Raw genomic sequence first — 23,467 nt, 5'->3', positions numbered from 1 at the left:
CCACTGCACTCCAGTCTGGGCAACAGAGTGAGACACCAACTCAAAAAAAAAAAAAAAAACTGCTTTTAAAACCTTTTACATTTTAATGACTCATTATTGAAAGTAAGCTTTCAAATGTTTTCTTTTATATATAAGCTATATCTGTGTCTACCTGTCTACCTAATTTTTCCTTGCATCTAAAGACACTTCTAGTTAATACTCATCAATTTATTCACTTTATGGATATTTACTTAAGTTGGATTCATATTAACAAATACCTTTAAATATGTTTTATGTATGTATGGAAGACATACATGTATATGTGGTTTTTTGGGTTTATTTTTTAATTCAAATTTTCATAGGAAAAATGAATTTATAAGAGAATGGCACCACTATGACAAATGACATGGGCTATTCTTGATTAATTTCTAGCAACATTGAACATATGCTCTTTAACTTTTAGAGAGGGAAAGATTATGTGATTAAACTAAGCAAATGGATACTTTGTACATAAAGCTATTTTGATTGTCCCTCTGAATGTGTGTGTGTGTGTGTGTGTGTGTGTGTGTGTATGTGTGTGTGTGTGTGTGTGTGTGTGTGTAAATACATATATATAGCTATATTACATTTAAAAATCACACTGGAAATTCATTTGCATAATGAATTTTAGGAAAGTCAGTAAGAAAAAACCAAATTCACTTTTGATACTGTAAATGAATTTTCAGCCTATGATTCTTGAATACTTCAGTTATTAATAGAAGATAATTAGAAGTATCGTTTCCACTTGAGATTATAATTGTATGAAATACATAAATGGGTCATTTTTATCTTAACAATAGAAACAATTAATATATCATTATTTTATTTAATACAGTAAAACCATATTCATGAAAGCAATGCTCTATGAGATCATGAAACCACATTCACACAATGATCTGTGAGAAAGGCATTTTGCATTTCCAAATCAGTATAAAAAAGCAAGTCACTGTCTTTTTTTTTTTGAGTTGGCATCTCACTCTGTCGCCCAAGCTGGAGTGCAGTGGCATGCTCCTGACCACCGCAGCCTCAATCTGCTGGGCTGCGGCGATCGTTCTGCCTCAGCCTTCTGAGTAGCCGGAACTACAGACGTGCGCTACCACCGCTGGCTAATGTTTTATTTATTGTAGAGATGAGGTCTTGCCCAGTTGCCCCGGCTGGTCTTGAACTCGATGGCTCAGGCAATCCACTCGCCTTGATCTCCCAATGTGCTAGGATTACAGGCTGAGCCACCGAACCTGGCCACAAGTCACTGACTTACAGTTTATGAATTACATGAAGTAAGGGAAAGCCAAAATATATAGGTATGTACGCACACACAGTTAAATAAAGATACAAGTATACACACAGACAGTTAAATAAAGATATCTTTACTTTTAGTTTCCAAAATCTTTGAGAATGACCTTTTTCCTTTCTTGGATTTGTTAATGTTCACGAAACAACTTCCTCCCTTTCTTTTGTTTTTCTAGTCTGTGTTTCTTTCTGTGTCCCTCTCAGCCACTGTGTTTTGTGTGTGTGCGTGCACACGTGTGTGCGCATGTGTGTGCATCTCTCTCTGTCTCTCTCTTTCTTGCTCTCTTTCTGAAGTAGTTAGCTTTGAGCCCTACATATGACTGTATATTTCAGTTTCTATTTTCCTCAACTGAGGAGCACTAATAATTTATCTGGATAAAGACAATGATATTGGTATAAATATACTTACCACAGTTCAAATGACGTTAAGCTACACATGCAGCAGATTTACTAGGAACTCCAAATACACAAATGGAATAGTGTTCAAGATTTGTAACTATATATCAAAGTCTAAGTAGTCTGACACATCTGGGAATTAGCAAAAGAGCAAGAGTTGACAAAGTGAGATCTGCTTGAGTTTTGGTTTTAATGCAGAGGGGAGAGGCTTATAAAACTGCATTTTCTTTGAGTTTGTTTTATTCCTACTCTTTTGTTAGAAATTGCTGATGACTAGAACCAATAAGATATGTGTGGCTACTTTTTATGCCAACCTATTTTCTCACCAGTTTATGCTCAAAGCTCTGTTAGATCTATATTTTGTAGAACCATTTCGAAGAGTTTAATCTTGAAAAGAATACTGACCTGGTGAAGAATAAAGTTAGATAAATTAAGATTGTGACGTGTATGGTCTGAGGAAAAGTGAGCACTAGGGCTAAAAGTGTGTACTTCTAACAGGTAGGCTGTAGAGACTTCTGGTCTTTCTTAAATATTATAGCAAATGTTTCTTTAAGTGTATCGGAAAGTGGACAGCATTCAAAATTTATGTATATGTATTTTCTTTAAAATAATATTAACTGTAATTTTCATGGGAGACAATGGTTGATAAACTTTAATCTTGTAATCTGTTATTGCATCTACTTGTATATGTTAAAAGTATAAAGTAAACAGATACATGAAACCTCAGTTATTTATTACACAGTCACTGCATACTTATCATAAAAAAGCTCATACAGAAGTAAAGCTAGATTTTGAAGATGATAGTATGAGGATAAGTAATTGTTATCACTGCCACTTCTTGCTCTTGGGTTTTGAGACTGCAAGCAAAGTTCCCATATGCATTGGGCTTGCTGAGTCCCCCTCTGGGTAGGGGGAAGGAGGGAAGAGCTGCTCCACTGTGAGTCTAAGCAGGTTTCTGGACATTATTGGATTCTCAAGGTCAGTCCTGTATCCTTCTGGGGGTTATTGAACCTTTCAAGCATCAAGGCATCTTGAAGGATACTTGCTAACACTCTTTGCCTGTCATGGGAAGGATTGTATCCCAAATATTGTCAGGACTGATCTGCTCGCATGGAGTAGAGAATGGTCATCGATGTAAGCCTTCATCCTCCCTTTCCCCAACAATGAGCCATTTGTCTGTCAGGAGCTCGTTTCCAGGGTACGTAACTTGTAGTGTGTCCTTCTCTCTTCTCAAATGAGTGGTTTCTTCTCTTACTCTCTGTTTTGCAACTTTTTTTCCTTGTGATTCTCATTTTCTAAATATATTCTCCTCCACTTTGCTCTAATCATAGGATTACTTTCCCTTCTTATTATAAAGATGTTTAATTTAATTCTTCTTTGGTCTTTATCTGCATTTTCTCTCAATTATTTTTTCTGTAATCTCATGACCTATTGCTTGTAAGTCCTTGGTATTTAGATCAACTATCATTACTATTATTCTCTCAGTGGGTTTTTCTTACTAATGTCAAGTAACTGTAAAATTAAGAAATATGAAAAATAAATTGGTATCAAAAATAAAGGGGATTTTTAGGATTGGGGTCTCTTTCTTTATGCAAAAGTGTGTGTGTGTGTTCACACATGAACAAGCATATGACCCATATTCACCAATGCACAAAAGCTTCTAGTTTTGATGTACAAACAATGCCTATATAGAATGTGTGTGTCTATGGGTACACGTGTATGTAGAGGCTGTAGAGATGCAGACCAATTTCAACATGCATGGAGCTTGATTACTAGGAACTGTGAGTTGTAAACACCTGCTTCATTTAATTTACCTTTAAAATTGATAAAAGTTTTTTTTCAGTTACCTATATATTTTTTGTTTACTTGTTTGTTGTTTGTTTTTGAGTTGGAGTCTCACTCCGTTGCCCAGACTGGAGTGCAGTGGCCGCTCCCGGCTACCGCAGCCTCAACCCGCTGGGCTCCAGCGATCCTTCTGCCTCAGCCTCCCGAGTAACCAGAATTACAGGCGCAGGCTACCATGCCTGACTGATTTTTGATTTATTGTAGAGTTGAAGTTTCGCCAAGTTGCTCTGGCGGGTCTCAAACCCGCGGGCTCAGGCAATCAACTCACCTCGGCCTCCCAAAGCATGGGATTACAGGTGAGCCACTGAGCCCGGCCTGGTTACCTATATTTTGACATAATTCTCTGATATTTCAGATAAAATGTTCTTTCTGTAATTTCTTTTGTGTGGGTGATTCTTGGCTAAAATACATTACCAACATGCAAAGAATTCATTTAGCCATTTTCCCCATTTATTCACAAATCTGTGTATTCATCATCCAGCAAACATCTCCCAGCTCCCAGGACAGCAGCAGAGCTGCTCAGCCACCAGACCAGGGCTAGGGCAGCATACTGGCTGCCCTTCTCCCCCGCCTGCCTTTCGTCCTTAGTCCATTGCAGGCTTTTTTTTTTTTCTCCTTCTCAGTGCCTTATGTTTCTACATGATTCTCCTCATCCAGGTGTCCTCTCCTGTGGGGCCTGTCTCAGCGTTTGGCTGACCTCTGCCTTTATTCTCATACCCCTACCCCCAGTTCTCCAGCCACAACTTGCTGTCCAGGTGACATTTTGAAATATAAATCTTGCTCCCAGTATCTTTAGGTTAGAGGCTAATGTTTTTCAAGGTGTTTCCTTCAAAATGTCTGCCTGTTCAGCCTCACTTCTGGCATTTTTCTGTAGCCTAGTTTCTCACTTCCACTTTTTTCAGCTCCTGTTCCCAGCTTGTCGCTTGCGTATGACCTCTTTCTTCACCAGGACACTCATCAATGCTGCCGGGTTCAATCCTCCTACTTAGAAGCTCCCTGGCCTCCCAGGAAACCTATGGTGATCAGTGCCTAATTTGATCCTTGTCTGAACAGCTTTTTCTTATAGTTGCCAGTTTACTTGTCATTTTTGCCCTAGAATATACGATACTGAGGATGAGAGTCAGGCTATTCCTCATGGGATCCAGAATCTGATATAAACTAGGGACTCAGTAAATAATTGCTGAATGAATGAATGAATGAATGGGGGCACAGTGTTATGACACAAGAGTAGAGTCCAGCGTGCACACACAACGGCATGGTGTTGGGGTGTCACACTAACATGCAGCGTGATGTGGAGGCCGGTATACTCAGCAAGGGAACTGGAACAGTCTGGGAGCCAGAGTGGCTCACCTGACTGCAGACTCATGCAAAAGTCTTCCTGGGGCTGGTATGGATGCTTTATTCTGTAGGATGATTGGGTGTGGCTATGCAAATACTGCAGAAAAGTCTTTAAAAATCTTCCAATAATTTGTCTCTTTTAATGCTTTCCTATTTGAAAATTATTTTACAACAAAATTGTATTTGTGATATTTAAAAGAGACACGGATTTATGAATAATTTACCTTAATTTGATATTGTTAAGTTGATTAGACATAATTTTATTTCTTCTCTTAACCTAGAGTTTATCTATTTCTTGGAGATGTTTTTAAAACAGATTATTGTGTGTCTACCTATGTTTTCATTACTCTTAGTAAAATTATAAATGTGTTTCTACAGAATATGGAGATGGGGAAGTTCTCAACCTGTGGTATTTGATGGATTTGATAGGAAAAATCTGGATGGATGTGCAGTCAGCTATACATTTATCCATGTTACTAAAAGGATGAGAGTCTGTGATGATTCCTCACAACACACAATCTAAATGCTATTTATACAATTCAGGCACAATTTCCTTTGCTAGAAGGAGGATCCATATGGATGATCTAATTTAAAAGTGGGATGGATCATCCGATGAAAACTTATGTCAGCTTAACTTCTGAATTGTGTTTTGTTTGGAGGCTCTTTTTATTAGAACACTGATCATAATGATGTGTCTCTTGGCAAATATGCTGTATCTTCCCTGATGGTACTGAGGAAGTTGTTGTAGTGCACACACCTTCTTCCTCTAAGCACAGGGTCTTCCTACCTGGGAGAGATATTAAAGGATTCAAAGGGAGATTTCAAGCCTAACACTTGACCCTTCCAAAACAAGCTTATGAAGTATTCATGATAAAGGTAGGCATTTTACAGTTGAGAAGGTTGGGTCAAGCTTTTGAGATTTACCTGTGGTGACATAATTAATGAGGGACAGTATCAATACTTAAACTTAAACCTGGGTCATCTCACCCACACACCTTGTTGTCCATAGACAGACTAAGCATTTGGAACAGTATTGTTTGTGTATATTTTGCGGATTAAATATATTTATTTTAATTTCACTCTAGGAAATTTAGTACTAGCATTCTCTGCAGTTTAGTGGGGCTTTAAATCATTACAGAATTTATTTATTTATTTTTGAGTCGGAGTCTCACTCTGTCACCCAGACTGGAGTGCAGTGACACGCTCCCGGCCACCGCAGCCTCGACCTGCTGGGCTCTGGCGATCCTTCCGCCTCAGCCTTCCAAGTAGCTGGAACTACAGGCGTGTGCTACCACGCCCGGCTGATTTTTGATTTATTGTAGAGATGAGGTCTCGCCAAGTTGCCTGGTGCGGGTCTCGAACCCACGGGCTCAGGCAATCCACTCATTTCGGCTTCCCAAAGTGTGAGATTACAGGCTGAGCCACCGAGCCCGGCCACAGAATTTATTTTTAAACTGCTGTGAATTAAAACTTTTTTCAATGAAACACACTCAACTCCCAAATCATTATTTTGCATCTAAACTGAAGCACATTGTATTAATAAAATCTTAATACATTTTCATTTTTCTAAAATTTCTTTTAATGTTACATTTATTAAGCACCCAGGATGATTCACTGAGCACTACTGAATTATGTATTTTTTATCTTGAGCTTTCTAAGTTCTAAAGTCACTTTAATCTGCCTGTTCATCAGAATAAACATTGCCTATCCCTACTTTAAATTTTTATTTTGTTATGCAAACATGATATCTGTTTTTCTTAAAAACAAATATAGCATATCAGACTTTTTTAGACCTTAATGTTGTGTTTTGAAATTCTTTGTCCTTTCTTTATTTAATACCATTAATAATGTATGGAGGATTTGATGAGATGAGAGTTCACCTGCTGGTAGCTCTAACTCTGTAATAAGGTGATATTGCAATTCTCATTGGAGTCTCCTTCAGAGAGAAGGAAAGGAACTGTTTTTTCAGCTTGTCGAATGAATGTCAGAAGGATGACAGGCCACAGTGGAGGAATCATTCTTAAGTTAAAGACGCTTTCAGTGGCCTGGGTTACTGGCTTGTAGCTTGTCTTGCAAAGTAACAGGAAAGCCCTTGGCAGAGTGGTGCTGAACACTCGCCTTGGCTAGATGCAGGTTCTGATGCTTTGCAGCTGATAAGTCGCTGCTTCAGATGACTTATAGTTGGTTCCAAGCAATTAGATAAGCTCAGTTAGGGGAAAATATGCTAATTACTTTTCTAGCCTCTTCTGCTAACGATCAACAGAAAAGAGATAGTGAATACATGCCTACATATTTTTGGAAAATTTGAATCTTCCATAATGTTTTTTATCCTTTCATTTTTTTTTTCTTATTTTGAAAAAAATCTATTGTGTTTGACATTTGATACCACCTTTGTTGATTACTTATTTGTTATTATTTAATATTTTAACCTTGATATGACATTCACTTTAAGCTTAGCCTCAATTCATATTGAATATACATATATATATATTTTTTGAGTTCGAGTCTCACTCGGTCACCCAGACTAGAGTGCAGTGGCCGCTTCCTGCCACCGCAGCCTCGCCTGCTGGGCTCCAGCAATCCTTCCGCCTCAGCCTTCCGAGTAACCGGAATTACAGGCATGCACTACCACGCCCGGCTAATTTTTTGATTTATTGTAGAGATGAGGTCTTGCTGCCCAGGCGAGTCTCGAACTGCGGGCTCAGGCAATCCACTCACCTCAGCCTCCCAAAGGCGCGAGATTACAGACTGAGCCACCGAGCCCGGCTCATATTGAATATATTAATGAATTGGTTTCACGTGACCCCAGCCACACAGTCTAGGTATCACTGACTTGAATCTGAATGTGGGTCCTCGGGAATGAATGAGAAGGCTTCCATGAGGAAGAACCTATTAATGCAAGACTGTTTGTCTTATAATCTTCTTTGATGATGCCCTCCTGATGCCTTAAGTAAACTGAAATTCCAATAAGAGAGACATAAAAAGAAATTTACTTAGGAAGAAAAAGTCTTTTATAAGGTGCAATTATGTATACTTCTATCTAGTACCAAAAAACCTCCAGGATTTATGTATGATATCTATGTCCTTTATGGAAATTAAAGAGTGACCTTATATCTTTTTTTTTTTTTTCCCCAGCATGTGGAGAAACCCTGCAAGAATCCAGTGGCAACCTTTCCTCCCCAGGATTTCCAAACGGCTACCCTTCGTACACACACTGCATCTGGAGAGTGTCTGTGACCCCGGGGGAGAAGGTAGTGTACACCACCAAGCATTCTGTTTTAGTCTTACATAAGTCCAAAGGTTCATCAGCTTTCAAATATCATTTATCTTTTGTTATCTTTTGATTTTTTCAGATGAGACTAAATTTTTATTCAGAGAATTAATAATAAAAATTATGAGAATTTTTTGAAAAAATAATATAAAAAGATGTTCGATTGTATAGAAAGGGTGAAATAATATAAGTTATATTATCAGTCACGATGAAATTAAGTGAAAAAATCAGTATCAGAAAGATAAATAGGAAAATCTCCATGTATTTTAAAGATATTTTTAATTAAAAACTTTTCCTATATATTTTAAGATTAAAAAATCTGTCCAATTCAATCAAGAAAGTATAATGAAAATTAGAAACTATTTTTAACTATAATGTAAAAAAATACTGACTATCAAGCCTGTAAATGAAAATACTGCAGTACTTGGAAGGAAGTTCACAGACAAATGTTTACATTAAAAAATAAGAAAGGCCCCACACTCATGAGTTAGACATTGATATAAAGAGGTTAGAAAAAGAGCAGTAAAATAAAAGGAAAGGTATTTAAAGCAGGAAATAATAAGAGATACAATTAATAACATGAAAATAACAGATGGTAGAAAGTATGAACAAAGTTGATAATTTGAATTGGCATAAAAAAAGCAAGGAAATAGATGAAAGAGATCAAGAAAGATAAAGAATAATAGAGAAAGCATAATTATCTAACATATGTGAAGAGATAATGATAATCACAGAGAATTTAGATACCAAAATGAAATAAAAGTATATTTGGAACATTATGCCAATAACTTAAAAACTGCGGATGAAGTGGACAAATTCCTACAAAATATTTCTATTAACTTTTTACTCAGGAAGAAATAAAAAATTTGAATAATCCTATGTCCTCTAAGAAATTGAGTTGCTAATTGTTGGATTTTTTAACAAAGAAAATCCAGTTTCAAATGGTTTTATCAATGAGATCTAAACAACATTCTAGTGATAAATGTAATCGTATATAAATTCTTACAGAGGACAAATGAGGAAGACATATTCTTCTGTTTACATGGCTAGAAAACCTTGAAATCAATCCTGTTAAGGACAGTATAAGAAAGGAAACCTATACCCAGATTCACACATGAGTATGGATGTAAAAATCCCCTCAAAATTAGCAAACCAAATGCAGATATATGTGCTTATACACATATGTATGTAGAGAATATATATATACATGCATGTATGTGTATATATAACTCATTAGATGAGTGTCATGATTAAATAAAAAAATTATTAATGATGTACCAAAAATAACAAACCCTGAGCAAACTAGAAAAAGAAGATAATTTTTTGAAAGGGAATCAACTCGGCAAGCAATTTGCCAAAATTATGGCAAATACCATTCTTATTAAGGAAATTTTGAAAGTATTTCTTTTGAGATACATTAAAGAAGGTCCACTATCTACCATTTTCTTTTCAACATTTTGTTGGAAGTCACAGACAGCACATTAAGTCAAGAACGTTGTATTAAATGTTTAGTGGCTGAAAAAAAAGACACAAAATTCCCTTTACATATTTAGTTTGTTTAATTGATTATAGAGTTAAAACTTGTTAAAAAAGCAAACAATGAATCTGTCAATTTCTGGATTTTTATCTTGAATTCTAACCTTAGACCTTTCCAGACCAAACTTGTATTGATACTAATCTTTACTTTCTAGTGTTATTGTATGACTTTTGTAGTTTGCCTTTGATGCTTTAACTCATCTGGAATGACCCAAGTACTCTTTCATTAGGTTTGGTGGTAATGCAATAGCAATGTTAAGAGATATGGGTATGGAGCTAACTGTCTAGGTTGTCCTAATACTCACAGTGCAAACTCTTGGAATGAAATCTTGTGTGACATAAATAACTTTTACACACAAAAAGTTGTAACTGATTTGGAATACATAAATGCATGCATAGTTCTTTATATAGTTATTTGTTTGAGTCTCTCTCAGTTGCCCAGTATGGAGAACTGTGGCACAATCAGGGCTACCACAGCCTCGATCTCCTGGGGCTTAGGCGTCAGCCTCATCCTTCTGCCTCAGCCTCTGGAGTGGCTGGGACTATAGGTGCACACCACCATGCCCAGATACTTTTTTGATTTTTTGTAGAGACAGGATCTCATCTCTCTATGTTGCCTAGTCTAGTTTCCAATTCCTGGGCTCAAACAATTCTCCTACCTCAACCTTCCAAATACTAGGATTATAGGTGCAAGCCACCGTGTCCGGTCTATAAAGTAATTTTTTATTTAAGAATTATAAGTCTCTGTTGTAATGTGGTTATAAGTGCTCATCAATTTATATTTAGTTTCTTTTAATATGCCTCAGAAAATATATCATGAAAATTATTCTTAAAAAGGTACTGAAGAGCAATATTTAAAAGATGATAACTTTGAAAGCTAACTTATGGAATATGAAAAGCTTAGGAGCAAGATTAATCAAATTGAATCAGTTCATAACAACAAGATCATATATTATCTTGGGAAAGACGTTTCTTCTGCCCAATTCAACTACCCATGCAATCAAAGTTAATTCACTTTTCTGGTATGTGTGATTGCTAGTAAAACTATATTTTCCAAAATGTTGCAAATAGGAAGAAAGCAACAAATCTATCATCTTTTTCATTATTTTCTTACTATATGATGGTTGGTGAATATTTTGGATTGTTTTAAGTGACCAATAAACAATATTAACTTATTTTTAATTCTTATGCCTCTATTATTTTCCTTCTCTTAATATTTGGGTTTGTGGTTCATTCTGCTGGTTTTTGTGTTTGGTTTTTATATCTTAAGTTAGAAATTTGACTCACTAATTTCAAGCATTTTTTTCTTTTACAATACAAACATTTAATGACATAATTTTCTCCTAAGAACTACCTTACCTGAATTTCACCAGCTTCACATACGAGGGGGGACCCCCAAAAATAGAAATTAGTTTTCGGAAGGCAGGCCCTTTGTAGTATAGGCTTCCCTCATTAGGCAAGTGTTCTAGGAACCCATGAACATCAGTGTACCGGCTAGCATCGTTGTAAGAGGCAGCGTTGAGCTTCAGTGAATGTTTTTGGAGGTTCTTTCAACATGTTTGCCCATTTCATTATGGGTGATTTACCAGCTCACCTGCCCACATTGCTCAGAGTGTTCAGCAGTTTTTGACCCCAAAACAACATGAACCCCATACCCCACCTTCCCTAGTCACCCAATCTCACCCCAAGCGACCTTTTTTTGTATCCCAATGAAAAAAGTCCTCAAAGGGAAACGTTTTGCTGATGTGGAAGAGGTGAAACAAAAAATGGCAGAAGCACTGAAAAGCATCAAAATTGACGAGTTCAAAAACTGTTTTGAACAGTGGAAAAGTGTCTCTATAGGTGTATCGCATCAAACTGAGAGTATTCGATGGTGACTGAAGTTCAAAGATGTTGGAATAAATGCACAGTTTCTTATATATAAATTCTGGGGTTTTTTGGGACCCCCCCCCATATAGTATTTTTGTTCTTTTAAAAATCTAATTATTATTTTCTGCCTTTTACTATTTCATATATTTTTTCAGGAACATGTGTTTTTCTTCTTTGCAAACATAGGTTTTCTTTTCAGCCAATGATTTATTTTTATTTATTTATTTAGTTTTTTTGTGTGTGTGTTTGCTTTGTGCTCTATTACTGTCCTATTAGAATCTCAGCTCCAATGTGTAAGGAAAGAGATTTTTATTTTTCTTCTTCCTACTAATTTAAGCCCAGTACCTGAAAAGCACATTACAAGTACAAGGTTCTCAATAAATATTAGTTGAATAAATGGATGAAGTCATTTTAAAACTTATTAAAATGATGTTAAAATACTTCTACTTTAATTCAAAGGACATAGGCATAATGATAGTTCATTGAAAACCGAAAATTTGTGTTCAAATATTTACACCAGATATAATCATAATAAAATTGAAAATTTGATAGAGGAGAAAGAATCGCTATTGTACCTTGAACCTCTTATCACAGTGAACTTTGTGTTGTAGCTCAATTTGTATTTTATGTTTGTTTTTTTTTTTTAGCAAGAAGTTAGTTATAAAAATTACTGATGTCTTTTCATGTTTAATCAATATTTTCTTATTAACCCTTTGCACTTGGATATCCCTTCACGAGAGGACATTGTAAATCTTGCAAACCACTTGGATATTCCCTCGCAGGGAACATAAAAAGATTGCTGGTGATAGGACAAACTTATGCCAGAGCAATTTTCTAAAAAGTGTATGTTTCCTTGAAGTTTTCCCCTCAAATTGTGTGAAAAAGCAAATAAAGAGATGGAATATATACAGAGACATTAAAACACCAGGTGAAAGACTTCAAACAAACGACTATTGCACCACATGTTTCAATGATCCTTCAATGTTTGTGGGTGACTTTGATTCATTACCACACATTAGGAAAACATAAGACATACAATTTTTATTTTGTCATAAATAAGTTCCTCAATGTCCAAAATTTCATTATAAGCCAAATACCATAGTAAAATAATTGGTTCCGACACAATTACTGTTAAATATGAAGTGATTTGTTTTTCACTATTTTGTAAAAAAGTGCAGTCAAGTTGCTGGTAGGTAATCCGTGAGATGTCTCCAAGTGCAAAGGGTTAATCTCTGCTTTCATCACCTTTTGGTAAGGAACTATTATCTGTACGATGTCAGTCTTTGTTGTTGTTGTTGTTGTTGTTTTGAGCTGGAGTCTCACTCTGTCGCCCAGACTGGAGTGCAGTGGCACACTCCCAGCCACCGCAGCCTCGACTTGCTAGGGTCCGGCGATCCTTCCGTCTCAGCCTTCCAAGTAGCTGGAACTACAGGCGCACGCTACCACGCCCAGCTAATTTTTGATTTATTGTAGGGATGAGGTCTCGCCAAGTTGCCCAGGCGGGTCTAGAACCCGTGGGCTCAGGTAATCCACTCACCTCAGCCTCCCAAAGCACTGGAATTACAGGCTGAGCCACCGAGCCCGGATCGATGTCAGTCTTTGATATAGCCTCAGGATGGGATGATATTGGAAGTGACCAATATTTATAAAAACAATATTTACTTTAAAAATTGTTTTGTACAATGATTGGGTGCAATGTTCTCTTATATATGCATTAGTCTTTTTAATTGTGCTGGTCATATATTCTCTATATTATTGTTTTTATGTGCTTGAATGATCGGAGAAAGATATGCTAATATTTGTCACTATTCAGTAGACTTGTTAATTGCTCTTTAATCTTGTTAATTTTTGTTTATTTTTGCACTCTATCATATATATTATATTTAATTTGTTATCACTCCCTGATGGATTAAACTGCTAACATCTTATAGTTAGTCTCTTTAGTCAAGGTTTGGTTAATTCTCTATTTTATCTGATATTAGCAAATCTACACTTTTTTTTAGTTAATAATTTTTCCTGGTATAGCTATGTCCTACTTTAGAAAATTTGGTCGTTTTGTGACTCTTTGTTTCAGGTATCTCTTATACACACAATTCTGTTTGTTTTATATTTAATCTATAATAGCAAAATTTGCCTTCAGTTTGAATGCTTATTGCAGTTATATTTACTGTGATTATTAATGTGCATCTATTTTCTATATGCATTTTTCATGTCTCCTTTTTTTGCCTACTTGTGTATTGAATTATATTTTCTTTACTCTCATTTCATTTTTTTTGTCTTTTGGTTTGAAAGTTTTAAATGTATCTTACTATTATTCTGTTACTTTGTTCCCTCTTTCTTTCAGTTTTCATTCTTAGCAATGTATATTTTGTTAGTATCTTTACCCTTTCCCATCTATTAAAGGATCCTAGAACAATTATTTGAGGTTATTTCCATATATGAAAATGCAACTTTTTTGTAATTTTTAATGACTTTTTTAATCACAAGATGAGATTTTTGTTGTCTTTTGCATATAACTTTTGTTTTATTATTTAGTAACTATTGCTTATTGTGGTTAAAAACCATGTAACATAAGATTTATCATCTTAACCACTTTTAATGTACAGTTCGTTAGTGTTAAGTATATTGTTGTGAAAAAGATCTCCAGAACTTTCTCTTCACAAAACTGAAACTCTGTACTCAGACCAAATTAAAAAAAAAAATTCCCCCTATGCCCTCCCTCCAGCAACCATCATTCTACTTTCTTTTTCTGTGAATTTGAGATACTTCATTAATTAAAGCCATACAGTTTTTGTCTTTTTGTGATTGGCTTACTTCACTTAGCATAATGCCCTCAAGGTTCATTTATGTTGTAGCATGTGAAAGGATGCTGTCACTTTCTAAGGTTGAATAATATTCCATAGTATGCATATACCACATTTTTTTCACTATATTTTGTTTTTATTTTAGAGTTGTGGGGTACATGTGAGGATTTGCAAATTAAGTAAATTGTGTACACATGAGGTGTGTGCTTTTGGGAAACTCTCTTCCCCTGGTAGTGAACCTGGTACCCAATGGGTGATTGGGTACCCCTTATCCCTGCTCCTTCCCCTTGTTAGTAGTGTCCAGCGTTCAGCTGTTTCCACCTTGAGGCTCATGTGACTAATGTTTAGGGCCCATATATGAGTGAGAACATGTGGCATTTAGTTTTTTTGTTTCTGTGATAGTTCATTTAGAATGGTGTCTCCAGCTGCATCCAGGTTGCTATAAAAGATATGATTTTATTCTTCTTTATGACTGTGTAGTATTCCATTGTGTATATGCACCACATTTTCTTTATCCAGTTCACTTTCAGTGGACATCTGTATTGGTTCCATGTTTTTGCTATTGTGAATAATGCTGCAGTGAATATATGTCTGCAGTTGTCTTTTTGGTACAGTGATGTATGCTCCTCTAGTATGTTTCCAGAATGGGGATTGCTGGATTGTATGGTAAACAATTTTGAGTTTCTTGAGAATATGTCCCACTGCTTTCTAAGAGGCTTAACTGATAACTTTCCCACCAGCATTGTTAGTGTCCCTCTTTCACCACAGCCTTGCTAATGCTTGTTATTTGACTTTTTAATGATAACCATCCTGAATGGTGTGAAATGGTGTCTCGTAGTTTTGATTTGCGTTTCTCTGATAATTAATGAAGCTGGGCATTTTTTCATGTTTGTTGGCTGGTTATTTGTCTTCCTTAGAGAAGTGTCTGCTCATGTCCGTTGTCCACTTTTTAATGGAGTTATTTGTTTTCTCCTATTGATTCACTTGAGTTCCTTGTAGATCCTGGATGTTAGGCCTTGTTTTGAATGTATAGCTTTCAAATATTTTTCCCACTCTGTGAGTTGTTTCTTTACTTTCCTGATGGTTTCTTTTGCTGTGCAAAAACTTTTTACCTTAAAAATGTTCTACCTGTTGATTTAGTGTTTGATGCATTTGCTTTTGAGGACTTGGTCATGAATTAACTGCCTGTTCTGATGTCCAGGGGGTGTTCCCTAAGTTTTCTTCTAAGATTCTTATAGTTTGGGGTTTAATATTTAAGTCCTCGATCAATTTTGAGTTAATTATTGTATATGGTGGTAGGTAGGGGTCCAGTTTCATTCTTACACGTGTGATTAGCCAGTTCCCAGCATCATTTGCTAAATATGGAATCTTCTCCCCACTGTTATTTTTTATGGCTTTGTCAAAGATACATTGATTGAAGTCCTGATTTTTGTTTCTGGATTATCTGTCCTGTTCCATTGGTCTATGTGTTTATTTTTGTATCAGTACCATGCTGTCTTGGTTACTATAGCCTTATAGTAAAGTTTGAGGTCTGGAAGTGTAATGCCTCCAGGCTTGTTCTTTTTGCTGTGGAGTGCTGTAGCTATTTGGCTCTTTCATATAAATTGCTGCATTGTATTTTTGAGGTCTGTGAAAAATGATGCTGATAGTTTGATAGAAATTGTGTTGAATCTATAGATTGCCTTGTAGGATATCTTGACAATATTGATTCTTCCAATCCATGAGCAAGGAATGTTCTTCCACTTGTTTGTGTCATCCTTGATTTCTTTGAGCAGTGTTTTATAGTTCTCATTATAAAGGTCTTTCACCTCTTTTATATACCACATATTTAAAAATCACTTAATCTATCAGTGGACATTTGGATTGTTTCTACTCTTGGCTATTCTGAATAATGCTGCTATGAATATGGGTGTGCAAAAATCTATCAGAGACATTTCTTTTAATTCTTTTTTTGTTTCTAATTTTGGAATCATGGGGTACATGTGAAGCAAGGTTTGGGCCTCTCCTCCCCAGTAGTCAGCATAGTACCCAATGGGTGGTTTTGTATCCCTTCCTCCTTTAGCAGGGCCTAGTTTCTGTTTTTTGGGGGGTTCTTTTGAGTTGGAGTCTCACTCCGTCGCCCAGACTGGAGTGCAGTGGCTGCTCCCGGACACCGCAGCCTTGACCTGCTGGGCTCCGGCGATCCTTCCGCTCAGCCTTCCAAGTAGCTGGAACGACAGGTGTGTGCTACCACGCCCGGCTAATTTTTTATTTATTGTAAAGATGAGGTCTCACCAAGTTGCCCAGGCAGGTCTCGAATCCGTGGGCTCAGGCAATCCACTTACCTCCAGGGCCTAGTTGTTCCTATATTTGTGCTTGTGTGCCCAATGTTTAGTGCTTACTTATGAATGAAAATATATGGTATTCAATTTTTTGTTTCTTTGATAATTCACTTAGAATGAGGGTCTCCAGCAACATCCAAGTTGCTGCAAAGGCCATGATTTTATTCTTTATGACAGTATAGTACTCCATCATGTATATGTACTGCATTTTCTTTATCCAGTACACTTTTGATGGGCATCTGGGTTGATTCAATGTTTTTGCTATTGTAAATAATGCTGCAGTAATAGATACGAAGTTGTATTTTCGGTAGAGTGATTTGTGTTTCTCTGAGTATATTCCCAGGGGTGGGATTGCTAGATTGAATGGGAGCTCTATTTATAGTTCTTTGAGAAAACACCACGCTGCTCTCCATAAAGGCTGAACTAAATTACCTTTCCTCCAACAGTGTATAAGCATTCCCTGTTCTCTGCCACCTCCCCAATACTTGTTGTTTTTTGACTTTTTAATAATAGACATCCTGACCAGTGTGAGATGGTATCTCATTGCAGTTTTGGTTTGCATTTCTCTGATGATTAGTGATGCTGTGCATATTTTCATTTGTTTGTTGGTTGCTCATGTTATTTCTTTGATAAGTGTCTGTTCATTTCCTTTGCCTCCTTTTTAATGGGGTTATTAGTTATATTTCCTGTCAATTCATTTGAGTTCTTTATAGACCTGGGATATTAGGTCTTTGCCAGAAGCATAGCTTGCAGATTTATTCCCCTTTCTGTGGGCTGCCTCTTTACTCTCTTGATGGCTTCTTATGCTGTTTAAAAGCTTTCTAGCTTGATAAGCTTCCACATGTCCATTTTAGTTTTGGCTGCATTTGCTTTTGAGTACTAGGCCATGAATGCATGGCTGAGGTCGATATCTAGGAGGGTATTTTCTAGGTTTTCTTCTATTACTACAGTTAAAGATTTCACATTTAAGTCATTGATTCAATTTTTGTATATAGTGATAGGTAGGGGTCCAGTTTCATTCTTCTGTATATGGTTAGCCAATTTTCTTGTACCATTTGCTAATTATGATTTTCTTTCACCAATGTTTGTTTTTTTCAGCTTTATTGAAATGAATTGGTTGAAGGTTCATGGTTTTATTTCTTGATTGTCTGTCCTGTTCCTTTGGTTTATGTATTTTTGTAGCAGTACCATACTATTTAGGTTACTGTAGTCTTGTAGTAAAGTTTGAAGTCTTGGAGTGTGATGCCACTAACTCTGTTCTTTTTGCTGAGGATTCTTTAGCCTTTTTTTTTGGCTTTCATATCAATGTCTATATTGTCTTTACTAGGTCTGTGAAAATGCTGCTAGTAGTTTGACAGGTATTGCACTGAATCTGTAGATTGCTTTGGGTAGACTGACATCAGATTGGGCTAGTTCAATAATTTGATCTTCCAGTTCTGAAATTCTTTCTTCTGCATTGTCGAAATGGTTGATTCTGCTGTTAAGGCTTGCTATTATACTCTGAAATTCCAGGAGAGGATTGTTCATTTCCAAAAGTTCAGTTTGTTTTTTTTATTGAATGATCAAGTTGGCTGTCACTTCATGTACTCTTTTCATGGCCTGGTTGATTTGGCTGCCCACTTTCTTATGGATCTCATTGAGTCTCTGCTTTCCATAATCTGAATTCTGTCAGTCACCAGGGATGGATATTTCTGGATTGGCTTCATTGCTTGGGATCTGAGAAGCACCTTGTGGGTGTCAACTCATTGAGGCTTTGGAGGTTGCTGGGGTTTTTTCATGGGTTCTTTCTCGTCTCTGAGAGCAGTCTCTTTATTTTTTTGCTTTTTAAAAATTTGATACAATTGCTATTATTGAGGTGGCAGTTTGTGTTGTTTTCTTACTTGACTTCTCTTTGCAGGTCCACCTGTGGATGGGGCAGTGGTGGTGGTCTGGGCAGGTGTGTGGGGAGCTGGGGGAAAGCCTTTGACACTGCTTCCCTGGTGCAATCTGATGAGGGTGTGGCAAGCCATTTCCTCTAGTTTAGGAGTTTTCCCCTCCTTCCAGCACAAGTCCCAGGGTCCCTGTTTGACTGTGAGCTCTGATTCTTCTTCTTCCCCACCCCTCCCTATCACCGTGTGTCTCTCCAGCATAGTAGACGGGGGACTGGAAGGGGATCCTCGTCTCTGCTCTGGCATAGGTATTCGGAGGGGGGGCAAGTGGCCCCCTCCCATCTAGGCAAATCCACTCTTTTAGCACAGGGGTAGAAGGAAAATCACTGCCTGTTGGCAGAGAATTGGTGTTTCTCCCTCAGTCCTCAAGTTGGTGGGGGCACTGCTGCCATGCTGCGAAGAGTTACACTGCCTCTTAGTTCCCATCCTGAGCCTTGGAAGGAGCAGTAGCAGTGATAGTGGTCCCCTGAGGGCAAACTTAATTGGCAACCCTTATGTGGGCCCAGAACAGATGCTGGCGCAGCTGGTGAACTGTCCCCATAGTGGGTGAACTGTCCCCAAAGTGGGTGCAGCTCCCCTACTGGTGACTGGAGGGAGTGCGCAGATCACCCCCACCCTCCCCCACAGAGTGATCCTGTAAGAACCTTTCTGTAGAGGGGTTGGTGGTGACTAGTGAACCCCCCTCTCCCTGGGTCCCATGTGGATCCTACTGGTGCCTTTGTCCCAATTCTGGGCACCCAATTCTTTTAAGTACCTACCTAGAAGTGGGCTGACTGAATCATATGATAGTTCTAGTTTTAATTTGTTGAAGACCTCCATACTCTTTCCCACGTGGTTGCATCATTTTAAAATCTCACCAAAAGTTTACATGGGTTCCAGTTTCTCCACATCCTCACCAACACTTGCTGTGTTTGTTGTTTTGATAATAGCCATCCTATTGGGTGAGTCTTGTTGTAGTTTGGATTTACATTTTTCTGATGATTAGTGAGCATTTCTTAGTGATTACTTGAGCATCTTTTCAAAGTCCAGAGTGCTAACCATTACACCATGGGACCTGCTTTGAGCATCTTTTCATATGTTTGGTGGTCATTTTATAGTATCTTTGGAGAAAAATTTTTTCAAGGCCTTTGCCCATGTTTAAATCTGGTTATTTGATTTTTTTGTTGTTGAACTGTAGGTGTTCTTTATACATTCTGACTGTTAAGTACTTATCTGAGATATGGTTTACATATATATTTCCCATTTTTGTAAGTTGCTTTTAACTCTGTTTATTGTGTCTTTTGATACTCCAAAATGTTAAGTCTGATGTCATCCTATGTGTCTACTTTTAGTTTTATTGCCTGTATTTTGGGTATTCCATCCTAGAAATTACAGCTACATCCAATGCCATGAAGCTTCCCCCTATGTTTTCTTCTAGGAGTGTTATAGTTTAGAGTCTTATGTTTAGGTCATTAATTAATTTTATGTTTTTTTTAATGATGTAAGATACTCTTTCTCTCTTTTACATGTGGATATTCAGTTTTCCCAACATGATGATTCTCCCATCCCTTAGAATTGATTGATCTTTGAACTGGAGCAGATTGCTTCTGTCTTGAATAGACTTAGTATTGTCTTTTTTCCTGTATAACTCATTTGAAAGCTATCATTTTGCTATTGTCTTTTTGCAGACATTTCTTTTTAAGCACTTATCTCTGTTTTACAATATAGTGAGTATTGTACATTACTCACAATATAGTGAGTATTATGTACACTACTAAAAAACTGCTTAAATTTAGCAATTATTATAAGGAGAGATAAATTTTTGACTCTATTAAAATAAATGTATCTTCTGATGTGCGAATGGATACTTGTGATTAAGAATCTTATAAATGTATATCCCAATAATATAATGGCCAAGCTGAAAAATAACCGAGGAAAAAAGATACAACTTGTTACAGATTTTAAGAAAGCTGAAATTTTGTGGGGAGGTTTGAGCATGACTCAAGAGATGGGAGCATTTGATATAATCTTTAAGAGATGTGAAGAGTTTCCAGGTACAGGAAAGGGAGAAATGGAATCCAGGTAGAGTTATGTACACCTTGTGGGAAGGGAGGAATGCCAAAATTGGAGTGCTTTGTCAGAACACAACAGCAAGGAATTTAGGATTACCTGAGTGTTTTCTTACATATCATCCAACTGAATTCTTGTGACTTAATTCTGGTGAGATTATCCTGGTATGGTGACTTCCGATTTACAGTGAAATGATTTCTTCAACCTCAGAACATTTAGGTGGAGTAGCAACTAAAGCTAGAACCAATCAAGAATAGCTCCTTGGTGTAGGAAAATTTATGTATATATGTATATAATTAATTTTACATAAATATACAAAACAACAATTTCAGATGTGAATACAACCTTAAGATCAATTGTCGTGCTGAAGCATCCACAATACAGTAACAGAATGGTTTCAATAGGATTTTATTTAAGAAACAGGCTGTTGGCAAGATTTGGCCCAGGGGCCATAGGGTTGCTACTCTCTGTGCCTTGTTTCTGAGAACAAAACTATAGCCACTTGAGACTGTAGTCTTATATATAGACTTGCCTCAGCTTCTGGCTTGCACACAGCATCTTTTGAAAAAAAAATTTATTTTAAAGATGTGGGATCCAATTCAGGGTTAGATATACAAATGTGCATTATACAGGTAACCTTGTTGATGAGGTGTGCTCCTCCCTCCCCTAGCAGTTTCCCTCAACTGCAAATCCCACACCTCCTCCTCTGGCAGTTTTCTACTACTGCCAATCCCTTTCTTATAGAATTATGATAATTGTTCAAGGTTCCCATGTGAGTGAGAATATATGGTACTCTCTTCTTTGTTTCTGTGATGAATCACTGAGTAAGATCTACTCTGAATCCATTCAAGTTGTTGTGAAGTCCATAGGTTTGTCCTTGTTTATGGCTGCATAGTATTCCATTGTGTATATGTACCACATTTTTTAAATCCAGCTTCGATGGGCAGCATGGTTGGTTCCACGTTTTTGCCATTGTGAATAGAGCTGCAACAAACATACGTGTGCAGGTATCTTTTTTTGTAGAATGCTTTGAGTTCCTCTGGGTATATTACCAATAGGGGGATTGCTGGTTCATATAGAAGGTCAATTTCTACTTCTTTCAGAAATCGCCACTCTATCCTCCAAAGAAGTTGCACTAGTCTGCATTCCCACCAGCAATGTAGAAGCATTCTTTTCTCTCTGCATCCTTGCCAGCATCTGTTGCTGTTTGTTTTATTAATGATGGCCATTCTTACTGAGATTAGGTGGTATCTCAATGTGGTTTTGATTTGCATTTTTCTGATGATGAGTGAAACTGAGCACTTTTTTATGTGTCTGTTGGCTGCCCATGTATCTTCTTTTGAGAAATGACGATTCACGTCTTTTGCTCACTTTTTAATGGGACTGTTTGTTTTTGCCCTTTTGGTGTGTTTGAGCTCCTTATGGATCCTAGATGTTTGGCTTTTGTCAGATATAGAGTTGGCAAATATTTTTTCCCATTTTGTGGACTGTCTCCCTGCTCTCTTGATGGTTTCTTTCAGCATCTGTTTTATCTTACTGCTTTTAATTCTGAAGTCTCTCTCTAAAGAGCTATTTAACAGTATCAGTCTATTTGGCAAGGTTGTACCTCTCTCTCCTCGACTCTGTAAGGTACAAGTGTTCTTCTCACTGACCTTATTATGGAGCTCACGGAATTTGTTCAGGTCTTGAGTAGTCTCATAAGTGTGCTGAAAAGCGTTCACTGATTGTATCTTTCTCTGGAGATCGCAGACATCCAGTCCCTGGAACTACTGGTCTGCCTTTCCTCAAGGATTTCCCCCTGCAGCACTGTTAATGAATAGTCTTTAATAAGCCAACTGGGCAGTGCCGCATCAGTTTAATGTTGCAGCTTGTACTCCTGAGGGATCACAGGAAATGGGAGATGTGTTCCCTCAATCTCATGTTCCAGGGGAGCTGTGATTAATTTAAAGTTGTGACTCAAATTTACCATCAAAAATAGAATATTTATATAATTGTATTATGTAGTTTTCATTTTATTATTCTTTGGGAAAAGATGTGATATGTTTACATAAAATATCAAATATTTTCCAAGTGCTTTTGATTTGAAATTCAAGTATGGATTCTGCTAGCAACCTTAGTCAAAGGCCAGAATTTTACTTCTATAGTCAGAGTTCTAAGATTTGATTTTTGAAAACCTATCTTTATTACATTTTCTACTTCTAAAAGACCCTGTGTTTTATATTAATGTCGGGCAAGTTATGCTCTTCCATCGTGTTTGGCATTTAAACTAGAAGATTAGAAACAAGATAGAAAAAGTTTCTGCTTAGAGTTACCACCTTCTGTGTGTGTGTGTGTGCGTGGTGTGCGTGCACGTGTGTGTGTGTTTCAAGACTTCAAATATTAATTATTGTTAGTGATCCAACTGCATTATTTTCAATTTTGTATGAAATTTGGTAATAGACATAATTCTAATTTAGCTAATTTTTCCTCATTGAGGAGTAGGTTGAAAGTGTTTGCACACCGTCATAAAGCTCCCCTTCAAATCCGAGAGGAAAGCCACAAATGAGCCTCAGGGTCTCTGTGTCTAGATTCTACTTTTGTTGTCTCTGGTATGATAAACAAGTTCTTATATGATCAAATAAAGTTGAAATGTGGTGGTTGCAGGTGAGAAAATGTAATTGCAGAATGAAACAGAATATCAGGCAGTGGTAGTAGCCCCATTTATTGCAGACTTAAAGTAAATGCAAATTTGGGGGGAAAGCCAGAAATTATTTTCCAGTGACATCATAAGTATAAACTAATGTTGTGTTGGTACACAGAGGT

The 23,467-nt window shown here is 37.0% G+C and overlaps 1 protein-coding gene across 1 annotated transcript in view; it reads left to right on the top strand.

The window, feature by feature from the left end:
* The window catches only part of TLL1 (tolloid like 1), a 147,954-nt gene that overhangs the window by 53,110 nt on the left and 71,377 nt on the right, over positions 1-23,467 (top strand). The window contains exon 9 of the mRNA XM_021706969.1: positions 8,023-8,138. Within this exon, the coding sequence (XP_021562644.1) occupies positions 8,023-8,138 (116 nt within the window). The remainder of the gene's footprint in view (positions 1-8,022; positions 8,139-23,467) is intronic.

The sequence above is a fragment of the Carlito syrichta genome, unplaced genomic scaffold (genome assembly GCF_000164805.1).
Source record: "Carlito syrichta isolate Samal-C Ts95f unplaced genomic scaffold, Tarsius_syrichta-2.0.1 Scaffold316255, whole genome shotgun sequence".
NCBI lineage: Eukaryota > Metazoa > Chordata > Mammalia > Primates > Tarsiidae > Carlito > Carlito syrichta.
The sequence above is the reverse complement of the archived record's forward strand: the minus strand, read 5'-3'. Positions and strand labels throughout refer to the sequence as shown.